Genomic DNA, 17,031 nt, shown 5'->3' with positions numbered 1-17,031 from the left:
AATATTTAACAAATGATGTATGTTATTATTTCAAAAATACAAAGTAGATATTTTATCATTTTGTAAATGCCTAGGAAAAACAAGCACCCTCAATTCCAAAACACTAAGGACTCTCCTTCAATAGGTCAAAAAGTAAACCAAAGTTTTAAGTTTTCTTTCCTATATTTTCACTACATTAATGTTCTCTCTATAAAATATAAAATCAAGGAGGATGACTCAAAAAGTATACTAAGCTTGTAAGAATCATTTTCGATCTTGTCCCTACATTAACATTTTCCCTTAAAAAATGCAAAAGCAAGGTGGATTATTCAAGGCTCTAAGTTGAGGAATAACGGCCATATTTTATAAACCAAGAAACCTATGCACTACTTTAGCGGGGTATGTTGCTTAATTGATACCATTAGTTTAATGCTTTGAATCTAAGTACTTATTATATACTAAATCGGGTGAGACAATAAGGGTCTTAGTACATAAAGTATAATATTTGCTTGGGTTGAGATATTAATAACTCTTTCAAGTTTTGTTTTACTAGTTACCTTGTATTACAAGCCTCCCTGAGAGATTTTATCTTGTTACCAAGTATGTTATGATATTGAGATCTCCAAGATTTTTGTCTACAATCTTGTGATCTATAAGATCACAATTTGAATCTTTCAAATGAATCACAAACTTAAGCCTAGCATCAAAATAGAGATAAGACTTTTGGGCTCTCAAAAAATCACTTGCATTTTGGAAACCTGTATTATAAAGTGATTCATCTCTAGCATATGGAATTTCTACTTATTGTATGGTGTACATGTTAACTTCGCTTGCTGGTACATGCATTGCAAGTACCTTGGTTGTGTGCACACGCTCATTTATAGCTGCTAAATTGCACAACTATTGGCATCCACTGGCCATACTATCACATGTTAATGTGTTGTAATCATTAACATTGTAAATTTGATTCTTACTGAGACGATGTAGGCCAAGTTGCTTTTGTACCCCACTCGTGATTCTTGGTTTTGCAGCAAGCTCGTTGTCAACAAAAAGACAAGCAGATAGGATCTCAAATATGATAATTAAGAAGCTTCCTAAGAAGAGTTTAGTGCCTTTGGCCCCAAGCCAAAAATGTCTTGACCCCCCATAATACTAAGGCTGCAGAATGTGCATACATACAAAAGGGGAACCTGGCAAAACTTGTACAACATGTTAATACAAACACTTGTGCTAAGGGCCAAGCCTATCATGGACCATGCAGGTAGCTCCAAAAGAGTGCAAAAAAAAGGTGATGCCACTAGAAGTCTAATCTCTATGTCAAGCTCTTAGCTTAGTCAAGTTAAAATAATTAACTGCATCATCAAGCCACATGCTAGTCATCTGCAGACATCCGCAAGAGATGGTTCAAGCTCACTAACTGGAGGGTGGATGTGGATGACTTGCAGATAAAGATTGGCAGAAGTGTGCACGTTTGTGGAAAGCCATCAAATTTGACAAATAAAGAGGGATGACATGATCTAAGTATTGGCAAAGAAGGTGAATTTCAGGAAAATCTTACAAGGATAATCTGCTATCTTCTACAAGCTTGTATTGATGAACCATACGAAATTAACTGCTTGATTAAGTAACGAGGTAGCTGGAATCATTAAGAGGACTTGTATCGTGATTTTATTTACCATGATATTAATGATGTCCATCTAACATAACAAAAAACCATCGGAATGCCACAAATAATGAAAGACTGCTGCCCACTTTTAACTGGCAGAGTCAATTCACAACATCTTACATTGAATGATCATGATCTCCCACATGTAAATCCCTAAGAAAGTCGGCATTACTGCTCAGCAATCTTTACAACTCACAACATCAGGTTGACAGCTAAGTGGCTGACTCAAGCTTGGACTACTGTATTCTACTCACCTTTTTTTAGAGGTTGGAAAATGTGCAAGCTGGATCTCCACTCAAGCAACAAAACTGATTGAGATCTTCTAAAGCTCGGTAGTCTTGGAATATGAAGATTCTGAGTCTGACTTGCCTGACCACCACTTATAAAGCCAATCAGAAGCTTGCTGCAAGCGTTTTTGGGAATTCAAAACAGCTGTTTGTGTGCCTTTTCTGACTAGATTCATAAGTTCCTGGCCCTTACTCAGGTACTTATTGGGTGGGCTACCCTTGAATCCACCTGAGCTCCCCTGAAAAGAGAAATCAGAACAAGACAATTGAAACAGTGAGCTGTGTATCTTTACTTTCTCAGAGCGAGTCACATGCATCAACACATGCACACACAATATCACACCAACAACCTTATTAGGATCTGTTCCCAACAGCAAATGCATGATATTTTTGGGCTTCTCTCTGGTCACAATTCTGTGTTAGAATCTGACGATGCAAAGGGGCAGTGCAGTTCAGGATCAAATGCCCTATTATTTACCAGACATATGCCACAAATCCATATGGCAAGTTAAATTGTATGATAGGATCTAGAACTACTTGTCAAAAGGACCCTCTGGAAATTTTGAAAGCCATGTTTATCAAGCTCATCACTACGTATTTTCTACTTCCTCTTGCTAATGCAAGATGATTTCATTCAGTATCTAAGCTGACAAATGGTGTGGTTGAAAAGCTGCCCCAGGATGCTAAAGAGAGCTGGAGTGCTCGTCAAATTTGAATTGGCAATCAATGCAGTCCGTCTCAAGTCTCAATCCATGCTCAAATGTCTCCGATGTGATTAGATAAATAACCAAGCTAGGCTGATAGGTATCAAGGAAAATATTTGCTAGCATAGAGTGAAACAATTGTGTCACCCAAATCGGCAAGGGCAAGAGGACAATGATCACATACTAGAAGCGCTCCCAATTGCAAGAGAGGAAATAAAATAGAGTTGCAGAAGGTTGTTTTAAATCTGGTGCGAGTGCTGCAGTAGGGTTGCTTTTAGGCAAATGCCAGTTGCCTTGGCATCAACCTTTTCAGTAGTGTTCCAGAAGGTGGTTTAACGAGTGCTTGGTTTTATCTGATCCCTTGAAATGAAGTGCATGTTGCAGGCATTCAAGGGTTTCAATCTTAGAAAGAAGTTTAGTCATCTCATGTTGAATATCCTCCCTAATCTCATAAAGAACAGGGGTATCGAGGCTTGGCCATATAGAAGCAAAATAAGAAGAGTCAAGTCCAATCAGAATAGTATGTTAATCTTACTATGAAGAACCCATCTACCCACATGAATGCATTTCTTGATGTGCATCTTAAGAAACCTTTCTCATAAACTTAAATTCCATATTTCAGGTGTTTGACTTACTTTTTTTGGGATGTTTTCTTCATCATCTTCATCCTCATCTTCATCATCCTCATTGAAGTTAGGCATGCCACTCAGAAGATCATCTTTGGAATAAACTTTCATACCTGGTGCACCTGGCATGTCCTGCAGTAAAAAGCAGCTTCACAACCAGCTAGTGGTAAGTTTAAACTATCCAAACTTTCTAAAGAAGCTTACACTCATTGACCGCATGATTCTCTCAATCTCAGCATCTTTTGACGACTTTGGCTCAAACATCTTGCCTGGAACCCTATCCTGTGAAAGATGACAAAACCTCTTACAACTTCTATGAGACAACTCAAGGACAGCTCATTAGTTAAACAACCGGTGACCATCACAACCATACAGATATACCTTTGGTACATCCGGTATTTTGCCCTGGCAAACCCTACTAAGGTCCTTACACAGAAACTTTGACAATGATTCGGTGTTAGTCTCCCTCTTATATAGATATTCACCGACATCAGTATCATGATAACCCATCACCTGAGTCACCCAAAACCAAAAAGAACAGATCTTAATATGTGTAGCTAGTCTCTCTCTTAAGATCAGCAATTCTACATGTGCTAAGCACACCTCTTGGCAAGCCTTTTCAATGGTTTTGCATTCCGTGTTGCACTCTCCTTCGACCTCGTGTTCTATGAGCTGGAAAAAATGATTTATGCTATTAGTGATAACTGCTTTAAAATCCGATTATCTAAGTATTAGGAACTAACATTGAAAAGATAACCCTAATTTGATCACTGTAAACACACAGAAGAATGTCAAAACCATTACATTTATGATAAATGAGCCCATAAAAAGGCCAGATTCTAAAACTGAAAGTTCTCCATAAAATATCTGACACAAACTGATGCATTATATTTCAAAAAGCAAAAATTAGCGCACTGAATTTTTTTCTAAGTTTTTGATAATGTATGGGCAAATTTGACATCTGACCCTTAACTTCACAACAGCCTGCTTCCAAAAGTTCAAACATCATGTTGCAGAGCCATGACACAGTGAGCCCGCTGCCTTACATACTGCCACCATCACATAGAGCTGCTGATGTTTCAACTCAAAACATTGTAGAGAACATGCCATCCAATGTGTCTTCATGAGGAGTGCATGCATTCTTCGAACTTTTGACTGTTGGAGATGAAGAGAGGATCTTTCTGCAAACAGCCAGGCATACATTCAGTAAGAAGGTGCACAACTTGGAGATGCACATTGCAGCCCAGCGATGATTCAAATCCATTGGCCCACTTGAGGATGGTATGTAATTAACAAATGTCAATGACTCATACAAGGGGAAAAGGAAAGGGAGGAGGCGCACACACACATGCACACACACACACAAAGAGAGGAGGAGAAGAAAAAGAGGAGAGAGAAAATTACAATAATTCCTACGAAGGCTGAAGTGAACTATAAGACTGAAGGATAAGTATAACTAATTTATGGTACCTCATCATGAAGCACGTGGTGAAGTACAAGCTATTCGTGTGTGAAAAGAGCTCTCTCCTACTAGTTAGAGAGAGAGAGTCTCAAACATATCCCTTTGATGGTGATGAACAATGACAAGAAGTATGGGAGTAATACAATTGCTAAAGAAACAATCTCATATTGTGTGTATTGGTATGGAATATGTGACCAAAACTCAAGAATAGGTGGTCATGTAAAAAATAATAGGTATGCTCTGATATCGTGTCAAATTAACAAGTATACTTTGATGCCATGTCAAAATAAGCGACTCTGCAGAGAGACATTCGGGTTTGCAGAGAGTAACACAAAGTGTATATGGCAAACACAAAGAGAGAAGAGATACTCAAAAACACAAGAACACAGTGATGATGCACTGAATCATGCTATGAGAAGAAAAGTTGATACAGCAGAGCCAAAGCTCAAAAGGTAACTGCACTGTCCTAACTTAATCAGGCAGCAGCACCTATGGGAAATCTACACAGTGAAGGGAGCGAAATGCACTCCTTTGGGCTGTAGGCTATCAAAGTAATCGTTGGAAGGTGAAAGACAACCGTCGAGGGAGTGGACCACAATCCTTTGATGCCGTCGAAGATGTGGAAGATGATCACCAACTATCTAGGGAGCGAACCGTAGTCCTCTAATGCCAAAGAATGACTTGGGTAGCAAGACACAAATTCCAAAGTCTCAGAGCTGTCAAATGCAAGGAGAGCAGCCCAAATATTGACGCCAAGAGGATAATGATGATGCCAGATGATGGAGGATGAACCGGGCTGCAAAGGCGCAAGTCCTAGCAATACCTGTGATAAACGAATGATAAAATCACTGATGCTAGGTGGTGTAGACTGCTGCTAGAGGCTAGGATGCTGACATAAAGCTAGAGATGATGACACCAAGCAAGTGAAAAAAGCAAGTGAAGGTGGAGTTTGAAGGAGAAGGGTGCCGACGCCAAGCAAAGGATGGTGACGCCAAGTGGAAGATGCTCCAAACGCAAGGCTTGATGCTAGAACAGAGTGCTTGAAGCAGAAGAGGAAGAGTGAAGGTAGCCACAAGCCACAAACCGCAATGTCCTCCTGAAAGGGTGTGAGGGCAGTGGAAGGGGCCAGTGAGAGAAGGGAGGTGGTGGTGGTGACCAAAGAGGGTGTTTAAGAACATTTGAAGAGAGGGATGGTAGAAGTAAAGAATGAATGAAGTGACTACCTATTTATAGGCATACTTTGTCTAGGATTGCGCACCACTGTGTGGATGCCCACTAAAAAAGTGGCCAAAATGTGAACACCAACCCTTTTTGGGGCTATCAATGCGAAACCCTAAATGAAGTGTGTGAACTGAAGAAGTGATTTCTCAACACCCCCTCTCAAGCCTAAAAAGGGATGAAGAAAGAGGAGCGAATAGAGATACGATGAACAAGAAAAGAATCGCGAAGATCCAAGATTTCCACTTGAGATGAATAATATATTAAATACATGCTTTGTGGAGTGCTCACACAAGGCATGGTGGGAGATTGTACCCAATTGGTCTTTTTGCTTCATGTCGTGTAAATTTTCTCTCTTGGTTTTTGAGCAAAAAGTAGTGTTCTTTGTTCTCGGGGACCTTCCGACGATGGATTAATAACACGAGATGCAGTTTATACTTCTAGGTTTAATCGAAGTATACTATTTCAATGGATATCATGCTTGCACCTTCCATGATGATTCATTGCAAAGAGGATATGGATTAACAACACGAGATGTAGTTTATACTTTCCTTAATTTGCATGTTCCATTAAAAGTATTGATGACTAAGTTCCTTCGACGTAAACCACTAGGACGAAAATATATCCTATTTCTAACAATTAACCTTGCAAGATTGAATTACAACAATATCGAATAATAATTTAGAAAGGAAAACCCGGGTTTGGGGTGAGATATCCACATGGATATCCACATGAACTCTCTCTCTCTAGCTCAGCGCAACAAGGTGACGGTACCCCTCTCCTTTCGGACCACTGCAGTCTCAGTATTCCCTCTCTCCCTCTTGTTCAGCGGCGACGCCTCGATACTATACCCTTAGACTACCCTTTTACTTATGGCAGCAGCCCCCTTTTTTCATGGTCTCATCATCCCCGGCTTAAATAGCTAAGGGGGGGGATCCTCCCTCTCGACGTGGCGAGAGGCATGGCCTTCTACACCAGCGAGCTCTCAGCGAGGAGCTTCCACTTCCTTGCTATTCCCCTCCCCTTCCAGCACATCAGTCGGCTGGGGAGGGGAATATTTAAAAAAATTATATTATCCTTTTTAAAAAAATGTGTTTACGCGAACGTTACAAAAAATCAGGTGAACTGAGGATCCTTTGCCAATTCAACAAAGAGATTTGCTACTGTCCTCATCCGATTCTTGAACTCGTCATCAAATTCCTCTTCACTTTGCTGGTCATCTACCTCATGACGGCTTGAAGGCCCTGCATCTTGCCCAACAGCAACATTTTCAGCTTGTTGTCCATCATGAGAGCCTTGTCCAAGATTACGAATTGCATTTCCTTCATTCCCATGAGAATGTCCATACTGAGAGGCATCATCACTGCTTGATTCCATCTCACTGTATGAAGACATGTTGCTGTAATTTCTCAGCTGAGCACAAAAATTAGCACTAGCACAAAGCTTTGGCTTGCAATCAGGTGCCTCGGGCCCACCAAATCAAGAGATTTGACATGTCCCGGCAACGGAACCATGAAACCAACCTTCCTTCTTGGAATGGGTGGTGATAACCTGATTTAAGAGTTAATTACAGCAATAAATAAATGCACATAAAATGAAATATACACTTTACCATAACATTCTTGGACAGTAGACACCCTGTTGGCCCCAAAATTGGCGCCCCTTGCTGTATTTCTTTAGCTTTCATTCAATTGGAAGGAGTACAATTTGAGATTCTTCAATCTCCTCCTGCTAACCAATTGCTCTTGCTGTCATAAATGTCCAACAAGCCTTTTGGGTCATTTGCCCCTTGATTCACCCAGGACTTCTTCTCCAATTTGACCCTTGGCTGGCCAAATGCTACCCCAAATCAATTCGGGATGGGCTGGCTCCTGAAATCCCTTGATAACCTTCAATTATCAGCTGCTGATTTCAGTTCCTTGAGCCTTCAATCTTTGGCACAGATCCCAAGGTGGCTGCTAAACCCTAATTTCTATTGTGAATTAGGGTTTACTGCAGGAACTACAGATCAGCCCACCAAAAATGGCTGAGATCTCCTCCGAATGGCTAAGAATTGCTGAGAATGGCTAAGCATAGGCTGAAGGAGATGAGAGAATGCTGTAGAGAGAGAAAATTTTGAGATTTGTCGCGAAGAACTGATCAAAATCAGCTGCTGCCCTACTGTACCAGCCCCAACGGATGCACCAACAACAATAGGAGCATCAGAGACTGTGATCTTCAGGAGAAAGTGCATCAGCAGCAATTGTCAGCTTCCCAAGGTCAAGTATATGCAATCTCCATCACCAAAATGGTCTCCAACGGCTGGGAATTGGCCCCAAAAGCTGGCAGCAACAACCCAACACCTCTTTCCAACAGCTCCAAAATGAAAAAACGAGATTTCCCTCTCCCTTCAGCCCTATTTAACCTTTCCCCCACTTGCATGGGAAAGTTTTGCCAGGTGGCAGCTTTCTTAATCCATTTTCAGCAATTTCCAGCCATTTAATTAATTTTCAAAATTAATTAATTCTGAAAATTAATTCAGCCAATCCATGCCCAAAAAGTTGACCTTGCCCATCCAAAAATTAATTGGCTAGGCCATTTGCAACCCAAAGTGGTCCCATGCATTAATTAACCCTTGGATAAGCATTAATTCATTAATTAATGCCTACTCCCTAGTATCACCACTAACACGTAATGGCCAATTAATGGTCCTAGGGGCAAACTGACACCAAAATTTACCTAGAATCTAACAAGTGTAACTTGTTACAACTTTTGCCATTGACACCCATCTTTTTCACAGGGTCCTTCGGCCTTCAACTGTGAAAAAGTAACTTGCACCTCACATGTGCAACACATGTGCATCTTTTAATTGCACATTTGATTAATCCTTTAATCAAATGTCAATTAAACATAAGCAAAGCATCAAATTTTCACGTGCTCGTGACACATACCATAGGGATTTGTGCCATACCTTCCCGTATGTGGTCCTTGTCCAACCATAGCATCAAAAATCATGCTTCCATCAAAATATCATGGCTGCCCCATCATAGCATACATACCCGCCTATCCAATATCCATTGGATTGGCACTTTCGTGATGGCCTTGCATTTGTATTTTTTGTCCCATAGGCACCAACTGTTTTATTTCATTAGCATATTTGGGGGCTTCAAATGAAGGGTTTGGCATTATCTTCGGTACATCTTGTTGTCCTAAAGGTGTAGAAGACGTCTTCTTCTTCTTGCCTTTGATGTCCTTCTTTAGAGCATTCAAAAATCGGGTAAATTGAGCATCCTTTGCCAATTCAGCAAAGAGATTTGTTGTTGTCGTCATTCGGGAACTGAAGAAAATCTGTCATTTACTACTGCTGCCCTATCTCAACAGCTTATAGATGTTCACCTACTAACAACCTATAGATGCTATCACCAGCTGTTGATTGGTCTTCTCCTAACACTAGCTACCTCAAAGGTTCTCCAATGGACATGGTACTGAGTTTTAGGATAATCTGCATCCTTTGTTTCTACTTGGCACTTTATCTAAGTCTTGGAATGTATTTCGCATTGCGATTTGTACCAACAAACTTGATGGGCTAAAATTGAAAGATATAGAGAGTGCTCTTTTGACTGAAGAAATTAACAGGAGAAACAAGTATGCTTCCCACCATAGTTCACATGCTTTATTCATTAGAGGTGGCAAAAAAGATCATGATCGTCATGGGAAGGACTCTGAGAAGTCCTGGTCTAAGTCACATGGATGCAACAAGTCTGATCTTACATGACATTATTGTGGGAAAAGCAGGACACATACGGTCGCAGTGCCCTAAGATGCATGATGAGAAGCACAAAGAAAAGGGAAAGGGAAAAATGCAAGAGAAATCAAATGATCATAGCATTATACATGCAAAGTCCAACGTAAAGATTAAGGAGATAAATGTCATGCAGCCTAAGGAGTCCAATGGTGACCACATCTTAGCAGCCTCTTCATGCGATGCCTCTCTTAACTGACTGAGACTCATCCATGCATGCGCAGTGTTGGCTCTTGGATTCGGGTGCCTTTTCATGTGACCCCCTACCATGAGTAGTTTCATATCTATCGCAATGTATCTGGTATTGTGTCCTTACGTGATGATCAGTCTCTTGCTATTGTTGGCATTGGTGATGTCACTCTATAATTTCCCATTGTGGTAGAACTTTTGTTCTACATAATGTCCATCATGTACCCGTACTAACTAAAAGCCTTATGTCTACTGGGTAGCTTGATGATGTAGGTTATCATATATGCTTTGGTGATTCTGCATGGAAGTTAACTCATGGCAGGCTTGTTCTTGCAAAGTTTGGTAGCCTCTACCAAACTTGGTTGTATCTAGTATTATTGACCATGTTTTGTTCTTGCAAACTTTGGTAGCCTCTACCAAAGTTTGGTAGCCTCTACCCCTTGGTTGTATCTAGTATTATTGACCATGCTTTGTTAGTGGGTTCTATCCCACATGTAACTCTTTGACATGCTCGTCTTAGGCATTTATCGCTTAAGGGAATGAAAATGCTTAGTGCTTTGCAGTATCTTTTGCCTTTTGATTACTTTTATTTTGAGTCGTGTGATCATTGTTTATCTGCAAATTAGACCAGCAACATCTCCTCCCCCTCTCTTACAGGCTGAATATACTAAAATGCCTTTCTCCAATCTCTAAAGACGTTTTTTAGTCTTGCATGGGCATTTTTCACAAATGGCAACCTTCCCAAATGGTTTTTCCATAATTAAATATTAATTTTCAGTTTTTAAGTGCTGAAAATTAATCTAATAATTATTTTGGTGCCCTGAAAAATAATCTGACTGGCCAATAATTGAATTGGCTAGGAAACTTCCATTCCCGAGTATCTCTGTGCCATTTTTGACCATCAGATGGCATTAAGTACCATTAAATGCCACTTCTCTAGTGTCACCAACTGACACTTATAAATAGGCAAGAAATTGTCTAGGGTGGTGCCTAGAGGGAGGGCGCCAACTGTCTAGGGTGGTGCCCCACTATGGGCGCCCAATCTCTTTTTGGGACTATCCACTATGAAACCCTAAACGCAATACGTAAAATACAAACTACAAGTGAAGGCTTTTTCAACAACTCTCTTTTGTTGCGTTTCAATCAAAGGTAGATTGTCCTACTCTCCCTTAAACTCCGGAGTGCAGTGGTTGCTAGTGATCTTCTTCCCTCACTTCAATGGCATCCGAGGACTGCATTCCACTCTTTTTACAACTGTCTTTCACCATTCAACATTTATCTTCTATACCCTACTACCCAAAGGATTGCATTTCGCTCTCTTCACAATGCAAATTCCCCACAAATACAACCGCCTAATCAGCCAGGATAGTGCAATCATCTTCAACCTTTTTCTCCATTGTATCAACATGATTCAGTATTCATCATTCATCATTCTTCACTCTTATTCTCAGTTTTCTTCTCTCAGTGTTTGCCGTACACTCGGCTTCTCCCCGCAAACCCTATTGTCTCTATGGTATGAGTGCATACCGTACCACTTTTCTTGATATGGTATCAAAGAAGAGATGCTCAAAGAGCTAAAGATCCTCTTCATCGAAGAAGACAAAACTAAGGTTGCAAGTCTCACAACACCTTCACATTTCCCTTATTTCCATTGCATCATCAAGAGTTACCCTTGTTCTCTTATCCCTCCCACTCTCCCTTTATGCATTTGCCACACCAATGCTATGGCCTCTCCAGTAAGCACGGCCCTACCACTGAAGATCGTTGTCATCAACCTTTGTTCCTCTTCCCCTCAACGCTCCTTGTGCCATCTCACCCTTCTGGACTATAGAGATCATTCTGCATCAACTATCAAATTTTTATGCTCAAGGTAATAAGACGCACAAGATGCACACTAAGCCCTTACGAGCAAAAGAAGACTCCAAGACCCCACAAGGCAATAAGCCCCAACTCATGGCCTTGTTGTTCATCTATTGGACTTCTATGCATTCCCAAATAAAAGCAATAATTGCATCACAATTGGACCCAATTAATCTGTTTTTTGAGTTACTTGTTAGAGCACTGGGAGAGGTCACCCATCCCTATATTATTCACACCAATGCGAGCTTAACTAGAAGATTCCATAATTGAACTAGCCATCCATCTAATCCTCAAAACCATAAGGTGATGAATGACATTTAGTCTATTCCTGAGAAGGCCTCCCATTCATTGTTCATCCCGATGTGCAGTTAACTGGAAGATTCCCATAATTGGACTAGCCATATAGCCTCCAAAACCTTAAGATAATAGATGACCTCCGGTCTATCCAATTATGGAAAATCTTCCTCTTTTTGGCCTAGGATTCAAACCTAGTCTCAACACATCATCGTCGTTGTGTTGATAGTGAGCCAGTTTTCTCTAGTAAGTATGGATTTCATTTCCAACAATAGAGGTTAGGAATGTAAACCATTTAATATCTCTAACGAACATTTGTGAAAAGTTTCAACACTTATAGGTTCAAAGAGGTTAGATATTTATATTTGAGGTCGGGCAACATTTAGTTTTATTTTAAATGAGGCATGGCCAAAGAGCTATTCAACTCGAATTTGCATGTGGAGGCCCCAATGAAAATGGAAATTTTCCAAATGTTAAATTTGGGTTAGTTTGGACTGCACACAAGTGTATCTTCCATGTTAGGCACTTTCTCTCTTATTCTAGGATAGTTTCTAGGCCATATAAGGCTAAAGAAGGCTGTGAAATCCAGTTTGGGAGCAATTAACAGCAGCTGATCCACAATTTAGAGCAAAGGACAATAGCTCGACCCTAATCTACGGCTTTGAGTTTCATTGCATCCATGGCTTTGCTGTGGCCAAGAATCCTTCCAACAAGACGCAACTTTTGGCCTTTCATTTAGGCCACTTCTAGGCCATGTAAGGCTAAAGAAGAGTATGGAGATCAGTTTGGGGCCAATTAACAACAATTGATGCACAATTTGGAGCAAAGGACAACAATTAGACCCTAATGTAAGGCTCTGAGTTTCATTACATCCATGACTTTGCTGTGACCAAGAATCCTTTGAATGAGAAGTGACTTTGATCTTTCACTTAGGCCACCTTGGATACAGCTCTCTTTATGAGATGTCGCATCTTCAAATGGTTGAGGGCCTTCCATGCCTAAGCTGTCCAACAATGTGTAGAAAGGATGTCAATTAGGAAAACAACATCGCACTCCATATCCTCAACTATCTATCCATAGATCTAAGGTGCCCCTTCAATTGATTCATGTTGTATAAATAGACCCAACTAAGGCTGGCACAAAAAGTGTCCAAGTAACAAGCTACATGGGCAGATCTGAAGGCAAGACACTGGTCATAAAAGGACAAAAAGTGAACCAAACTAACCTAAATGACCATGATTTTATAGAGCTCCTAATTTGCTTTAGTGACTCAATGTAGGGCTCACGGCCAAGAGATGACCACAATAGTGTGTGACAAAGCACAAAAGCAAAAGCAAGCTAAGCTTGACCTATCCATATCTATCTATTACAGCTCCTTAAGTCATGTTTTGTTGTTATCATAGGCTCTTCATTAATCGATTGAAATGACACTAAACTCACGACTAGACTTCCTTTGCTATTTGTTTGCTCAACTTGTTCACCATGGTCATTGTAGATTTTAACTAGAAGCTACAACTCTAAGCTATTCACCACCATATTCTCCTTGCAAGGATATGCTCAAAAAAGAGACAAATTAAGTGTCATCATACTAAGAGCTCACAAAAGTAATCTTTGTTTGCTTATTTGTATCAACATGCCCCAAGTTGGTCCATGTGACTTCATTATCCCACCTTTATTAATAACTTGAGGATCCTACTTGCTACATTTAGGCCTTTCAAATTAAGTTAGGGTCTAGTGAATGTCTAAAAAAGGCCCAAAGTATAAATCAGCCATTGTCAACATTTCACACCACCAGCCAGCTACCTCAGCTGGCCACAAGGTAATGACTGCGTATTTTGTAGCTTATCCATCTAGTTCTATAAGAAAGAGATCTCTGTACAATCTAGCAGTAATTATATTTTGTGTTTTGGCTACTAGGATGGTCCCATGTGTGGCCAAATGTGCCAAACTAGCTAATAACCTATGCAAAGCACTCTACTTGTTAAGTATTACATCTTCATGCCTCAAGTAGAATACGTACCACTAATTTTTTGCCTTCTTCAACAATATCTTGGTGTAGAATCCAATCACCCTCGGTCTTTTTCAAATTGCAAATATTCTCTGCCAGCTCTATAATTTGGTACTCTGAGAGCTGCCAGAATAAGAAAAGCTATTAAAGTCAGCGATCTCAAACATTATGGGTGTAATTCTGCATTAATTTGCATGCTAAGACTAATCATGAATGCAAGTATAAAAGCCTAGAAAACACACCACCTTCATTGCAACCCCAGGGAAATTGTCAAAAGGACGTTGAATTAAATTCGTGCTCTGGGGACCCAAAATCAGGGATTGCAAGAATAAGCTTTCTGAAAAGTACATAATCCAGCAAAACAGAAAACTGGCTAGATTGGCAGAATCCTAGACAGTAGCACAAAGGACATGCCCAGGCAACATTTAATCAGTGACGAAACACATTTCACAACTGTGGAACAAATCAGTGGAACAGAAATGCAAAACTCAGATATTCTGTGGTAATCAAACACATCTAAAACAAATCAAAAGAAACTCAGACACTAAGTGGTAATCAAACTCATTTCACTATTCTCGAACAAATCGATACAACAGCACTATGGCATATCACATGGGGTGCAAAATGGGTCGGGGATGGAGGTTGGGGAGGAATTGCCATCACTTGTGACTATGTACTCACATGGAATGGGATTTGGGATGGAGAGAAGCTACCATCCCCACAAATCATCAAGTCCAAAAATATCACTTGTGACCATGAAATGTGGAGTCGGAGACTAAGATCAAGGGTGAAATGGAACTGGGACTTTAGATTGGTAATCAGACACATCCCACACTTCTGGAACGAGCCAATGGAACGAAAATGTGAACTCAGAGACTACGTTATTTGTGAAATGCGAGTTCATCGGAGTAATCAAACACATCTCACAATCCTGGAACGAATGGAGTGGACGATAGACAGACACGGTAAATAAATTGTGGTATGTGAACTCAGGCAATTGTCCTATGTCAATTCAGATACTGATAGGGGCACAACCATCCCATGGCACAATTCAAAGCTCGGAGAAATTTTGCAGAATTTCAACAGATCGCGGGGAAAGCAGACCTGTTTCGGGGCCACTTGCTGGCGTTTCTGCGCAACCTGGTGGGAGAGCTGCTTGGAGATTGCATTGCAGACTTCGCATTTGATGTATTTGATGTCCTCCTTGCGAGCAATCGCAGGTGCAGATTTCTTGGAAGCAGCAAGAAGCGTCAGAGAGAGAACGAAGAGGACGATGAAGACTGCGAAGTAGAAGAACGCTATCCTTCTTCTGTGCCTTGTCTCCATGTTTGTTTTTCTCCAGCTACAGCGCCTCGCGAGTGTAGGTGACGGCAAATGGAAGCCGGCTTTTCTCTAGTACGGCCACACATACGGTACTAGATACAACATCAGCTAACGCGCACCAAACATTAGTTTCTACTCTCTTAGGGTGGGTTCACACTTGCCCGGTGCACAAAAGGGTGAAAAATCCCCTTTTCCACCCATCTACAAGGATTTCCCAAGAGTTGTCCGCCATCTCATTCGCATTAGTGGTGGACAAGGAAAGGAGGCAAAGAGAAGACATGGCATGAAGGAGAAGTATCCATGCTGGGCAGGCTGGAAGAGAGGAGCAAAAACTTGGCCATGACGTGTCAAAAAAGGCCCCTAATTTTTTTGGCCTTCCACCATGTGTGTGAACATACAGTTTTCCATGTTGAAATTTGATTGGCCATCTGTATTTGGGATGCATGTTTGTCTGCCGCGGTCTGAACCCACGTTCACACTTGCCCGGTGGACAAAAGGGTGAAAAATCCCCTTTTCCACCCATCTACAAGGATTTCCCAAGAGTTGTCCGCCATCTCATTCACATTAGTGGTGGACAAGGAAAGGAGCCAAAGAGAAGACATGGCATGAAGGAGAAGTATCCATGCTGGGCAGGCTGGAAGAGAGGAGCAAAAACTTGGCCATGATGTGTCAAAAAAGGCCCCTAATTTTTTTGGCCTTCCACCATGTGTGTGAACATACAGTTTTCCATGCTGAAATTTGATTGGCCATCTGTATTTGGGATGCCTGTTTGTCTGCCGCGGTCTGAACCCACGTTCACACTTGCCCGGTGGACAAAAGGGTGAAAAATCCCCTTTTCCACCCATCTACAAGGATTTCCCAAGAGTTGTCCGCCATCTCATTCACATTAGTGGTGGACAAGGAAAGGAGGCAAAGAGAAGACATGGCATGAAGGAGAAGTATCCATGCTGGGCAGGCTGGAAGAGAGGAGCAAAAACTTGGCCATGATGTGTCAAAAAAGGCCCCTAATTTTTTTGGCCTTCCACCATGTGTGTGAACATACAGTTTTCCATGCTGAAATTTGATTGGCCATCTGTATTTGGGATGCCTGTTTGTCTGCCGCGGTCTGAACCCACGTTCACACTTGCCCGGTGGACAAAAGGGTGAAAAATCCCCTTTTCCACCCATCTACAAGGATTTCCCAAGAGTTGTCCGCCATCTCATTCACATTAGTGGTGGACAAGGAAAGGAGCCAAAGAGAAGACATGGCATGAAGGAGAAGTATCCATGCTGGGCAGGCTGGAAGAGAGGAGCAAAAACTTGGCCATGACGTGTCAAAAAAGGCCCCTAATTTTTTTGGCCTTCCACCATGTGTGTGAACATACAGTTTTCCATGCTGAAATTTGATTGGCCATCTGTATTTGGGATGCCTGTTTGTCTGCCGCGGTCTGAACCCACCTTTACTCAAATGGCAAATTTGATGGTTTTGTTGCTTTCGAAAGAGGGGTTAAAAACAAGAACAATTGGTCAAAAATTTTATGAATCTATCATTCTTATTTCCTTCCATTTGGAATATATTTGCAACTTGAAAATTGCAATCGCATGTCATGCGAATTCGAAATTCGAGAGCCCTTCTTTTTATATGAGATTTTTCA

General features: G+C 41.0%; 1 protein-coding gene across 1 annotated transcript; it reads right to left on the bottom strand.

Moving 5' to 3' along the window:
* Window positions 1–1,624: 1,624 nt before the first annotated feature.
* LOC148016915 (nucleophosmin) lies at window positions 1,625–15,506 on the bottom strand. Its single transcript, XM_087663309.1, has 7 exons — window positions 15,179–15,506; window positions 14,087–14,197; window positions 3,866–3,934; window positions 3,644–3,775; window positions 3,467–3,544; window positions 3,272–3,394; window positions 1,625–2,171 (listed from the first exon to the last, which is right to left on the bottom strand). The coding sequence occupies exons 1-7, from the start codon at window positions 15,398–15,400 to the stop codon at window positions 1,968–1,970; spliced, it is 939 nt and encodes a 312-aa protein (XP_087519435.1). The 5' UTR covers window positions 15,401–15,506; the 3' UTR covers window positions 1,625–1,967.
* Window positions 15,507–17,031: the final 1,525 nt, after the last annotated feature.

Source organism: Lygodium microphyllum, chromosome 22 (genome assembly GCF_053477565.2).
Source record: "Lygodium microphyllum isolate KBCC chromosome 22, Lygodium_microphyllum_v1.1.10, whole genome shotgun sequence".
In the NCBI taxonomy this organism is placed as follows: domain Eukaryota; kingdom Viridiplantae; phylum Streptophyta; class Polypodiopsida; order Schizaeales; family Lygodiaceae; genus Lygodium; species Lygodium microphyllum.
The sequence above is the reverse complement of the archived record's forward strand: the minus strand, read 5'-3'. Positions and strand labels throughout refer to the sequence as shown.

Bases quoted from the DNA above. Each gene is read 5' to 3' on its own strand.
- LOC148016915 (XM_087663309.1), bottom strand. From the start codon at position 15,400: ATGGAGACAAGGCACAGAAGAAGGATAGCGTTCTTCTACTTCGCAGTC. The intron at 3,545-3,643 runs GTATATCTGTAT...CATCTTTCACAG, and splicing joins AAATACCGGATGTACCAAAG to GATAGGGTTCCAGGCAAGAT. The intron at 2,172-3,271 runs GTAAGTCAAACA...TTCTCTTTTCAG, and splicing joins AAGAAAACATCCCAAAAAAA to GGGAGCTCAGGTGGATTCAA.